General features: G+C 43.0%; 1 protein-coding gene across 1 annotated transcript in view; it reads right to left on the reverse strand.

The window, feature by feature from the left end:
• HSD17B7 (hydroxysteroid 17-beta dehydrogenase 7) overlaps positions 1 to 3,814 on the reverse strand; it is a 9,106-nt gene extending 5,292 nt beyond the window's left edge. The window contains exons 1-3 of the mRNA XM_019530718.1: positions 2,964 to 3,814; positions 1,666 to 1,780; positions 815 to 1,009 (exon numbers count right to left, since the gene is read on the reverse strand). Of these exons, the coding sequence (XP_019386263.1) occupies positions 815 to 1,009; positions 1,666 to 1,780; positions 2,964 to 3,016 (363 nt within the window). The 5' untranslated portion in view covers positions 3,017 to 3,814. The remainder of the gene's footprint in view (positions 1 to 814; positions 1,010 to 1,665; positions 1,781 to 2,963) is intronic.
• Between the last annotated feature and the right edge of the window lie 14 nt (positions 3,815 to 3,828).

Below are 3,828 nucleotides of genomic sequence, written 5' to 3' on the forward strand. Positions count from 1 at the left end.
AAGGGACTCCTTTTAAATGAGCTGTTGACCAGTTCTGAGACTACTGAATCAGGCAGCCGTACCTAGCCTCCGGGTTAGAGAGCAAGGGCTTGATTTGGGAACCTTGTGCACTAACAGACCTCCTTTAGTTTATGACTTTGTGAAACAATAAAAGTTTTAAATTGAACAGGTCTGAGCCCGTGCTTAATTCAGTCCTATATAATTCGGAATCGAGCTCCCACAGTAGAAAACAGCAGCTGGATGAGGGAAAAGCCCAGAGATCTTGGCAAGTAGTGTGGTAGAGGGGAGTGGTGGCTGGGTGGGAGCTCACAAGCTACAAATTAACTCCTCATAGCCTACATGTGGCCTGTGGGCCAGGAGTTGGAAAACTACATCTTAAAACAAAGTTACAGCCACAACCAACAATCTTTACTTCGATGAAATTTTTCTGCCATTTCTTCTCAAATGGCAAACCCCACAAATAGATAAGACTTGCACCAAATATACCCATCACATCCTGCCAACCACAGCGCTAGGTGAATCTCAGCATAGAGAAGCTTTCATATTCCCTAGACCATAAACCAAAGAACATTTCTGTATCATCATACTAACCTTAGTTATGAGCATGGCACATTAGTATAAAAGGCCCATTTGCCTTTTTCTGTCAATGTGTCAAGCAGTCAAAAAATAGTGGGTCTTCAGTGAGGCAACTGCCGCCAGTCCCACCCATTTCTCTTCCCTCCCAGATACAAACCATGCATGGACCTGGCACTGCACATCCAGCTTGTGAAGCAAAAACGTTGGGCACCACTGCATTACAGGGATGCCACCATACCTGCTTATTAAAATGCCTGTTCAGGGCCAAACTTGTGAGGTCAGTGGCATACTTGGAAGAACTGTATGCCTCTTTGCCTTTCTTGTGCTGGTAGTCATCAAGGCTAAAAGCAGACCTCCTGGCATTGGCAGAAGAGGTCCAAATGAGCAGAGATGGCTTTTCAGAGCAACATAGCAGAGGCTCCAGCTGACGAACCTGTGAAGGCAAGAGTGTTACCTTTCAGCTGGTACCTCATTATGCACAAGTACCTGAACAATACCCGATTGAAAACTCTTACCCTATACAAGCTCACTTCTCAGTAACACTAACATGGAGTGCATGTCTAAGCTAACAACCATGTAATTTTGTACACAAGGAGAATTGCCTCACAGGGGTATATCTCACCCAGAATCAAGCCAATAGCATTTCAACACGTCTGGCTGTATTCTGGTACCAGTCTGTATTTGTGTTACGAAACCATAACCACCTACCTAGGGTGTCAGCAGGAAAAATGCATTTTTGCATCTTCCCAAAGCCAGTAAGTCAGGCTGTTAAACTTACCTCAGTCTGCTTGTTGGACAAAGTCATCCTGAATTTATTTGAACTTTGTAATAACTTGTATGTTACTCATATTGTTAAGATGACTCCTGGGAAATATAGCAGGAGAGGCAAGAATACAGAGATGAAAGGACACGGCTTTGTCTCTCACCAGCCTTGGCCACTACCCTTTCATCCAGACACACTCTGGACTGCATCTAGGTGTAGCAGTGTTTAAACTGGAGTGGTAAAAACCACCTCATTCATGCCTACTTCACCCAAAACTACATACACCAACTGAGAATTGGGGCCCGCGCCTCAGAAAACAACTTTACCAGCACAAAATGTCCAAAGAGGTTGGTTTCAAACACTTCCTGCAAGCCATCCACAGTGACCTTGTCTTCTTGATGAAGCAGCCCCTCTGCGGTGCTCAGCATGTGGACTGCCCTCCTGCAATGTAAGAACAGGACACTTTGGGCAAGACCGTGGAAAACAAGTGTTCCTCTTCCTTCAGGGAAAAAACTTCAACCCAATAGTCAGTATATTCCCCCTTATTTGGCTGGATATGTTTGTGAAGCTTCCATTTTACAAGTTGTTAGCTGCACCCATCTAGTTAATGCAGCACAAGCTGCACTTGGAGACAAGACCTTACTCACTGTTCTACCAATTTGCATTCAACAGGACCTGACTTGTTTTTCTTCCCCTTTATCTCTTCACTGCTGTTTACAGCTACATGAGCACAAGATAGCAGCTTTGCTGCTATTCTATACATCTCTCCTTTAACTTCCATATTTACATTATTCTTTGCCATTTTCATTGTGCCATTAGCCGAATTCATTTGTTTCCATATCGCTTTTGCCCTGACTGCCACAGCCTTCTCACTGGCTTCAACTTATATGACCTCCCCCAAACCCATTTAAAAAAAGTTACCCATCTTGCCCACTCTGACCACGGGCATTTGAGAGGCTGTATATTTCCATTCATATCCTTAACAACTTTGAAAAAAAGTCTCATCTTCCCCAAGGTCAGCCCCCCAAAACATACCCTGCTTTCCTACTCACCTTCACCTCTTTTTGATCACTGCTCCTTTCCATGAAAATGTAGCCCAAGCCATATACCTGACCACCTTTCATTTCTTTCTTCCACTCTTTCCTCTGTATGTTTTCCTCACACTCTCCAACTCAGGCCCTGGTAATCCCTCCCTGTCCAAAACAATCTTTGTGGGTGTCTATAAGTTTTATCCTTCTGCCCACATGAACAAAGATAAAAGTTACTCATCTGACCGACTGCATGATCTTGCTAGTTTTTCTTGTTCATTTAAATAAGTTTGGCAAACTTTCCTCTTCTGTCTTACTCTCAACTGTAAACTCTTCTGGACAGAAGTGTCCTTGGAGAACATGATGCACATTTGTGACTCAAAGTAATGATGATAGTGGAAAGAATGGGTCCATTATATAATTACTAGCTAACTGTTATAACAGTCATCTCATGTTCTTGGCCACCTAAGATCCAAGACTGGCTATTTAACAGGATCCATGCCATTCCCCCAACTCCATTCTCCCTTCTCCTCCTTTCAACAACAAAGCCAGAGAAACAAAACAAAAATCTGTTACTTAAGGATGATGTCTTGTACCTAGAAAATAAGCCTGAGATAAAGGCTTTGAAACTAATATGTGGATTTGGCATGATCCCTGCATTCAGGTAGATGTAATCCAGGTACTGAAACCTACAAAAAATAAAGAGAGAAAAAAAAATACAATTAATTTATGACTGAGCAAGGCTAACTAATCCTATATTCTGAGGTTCAAGGAAGCTTTGAAATCACAAGGATGCCAGGTGATTAACTAGTGGACCAGAGACAGAAGCCTGGAATCCAGATTTACTTTCCCCTGCTTCTCAGAGTACATTGCTTCAGAGTTTCCAAAACAGAAGGACTAACACCATAACACGGAAGCCTGAATACAAAAGTTTCACAGTGTATGGGTAACTAGGGGTCAGATGAGGGAAGTTTTGAATATTAAACTAACTGATGTCCCACAAGTAAACTGCTTTCTAACATCCAAGTTCTACAAATTCCCCATGTCTGGAGGAAGCTTAGGCACTTTGACATTTAAGTCTGTGAGGCTTTTTTGAAAAAATCTCAGTCCAAACACTGAACATACAACAACTCTACTCTTGCTTCATTTCAGCTGAAGAACAAAGCGGTCTGCAAATCAGTGGTAGCTACCCCTAGCTAAATAGCCCGGCATTTTCATAACCAGGTGAGGAACTCAGCGGCAAGTGATGCTTTCCTGCTGCTCTCACCATCTTTGGAAGGGTGGGGAGCAGGCTGTCCACCCCTCTCAGAGGAAGGGTAGATAAATAAATGTGGCACAAACTAGAGTTTTCACTGTTTCAACAAAACATTTGAAACCAAAAGTGGGATAAGTTGGATTAAGACAAGAGTGCCCAGAAAGCCAAGTCTTGTGCCATCTCTCCAAGACAAAAGGCAAGCCCAC

Source organism: Crocodylus porosus, unplaced genomic scaffold, assembly GCF_001723895.1.
Source record: "Crocodylus porosus isolate Cpor-Errol unplaced genomic scaffold, CroPor_comp1, whole genome shotgun sequence".
NCBI lineage: Eukaryota > Metazoa > Chordata > Crocodylia > Crocodylidae > Crocodylus > Crocodylus porosus.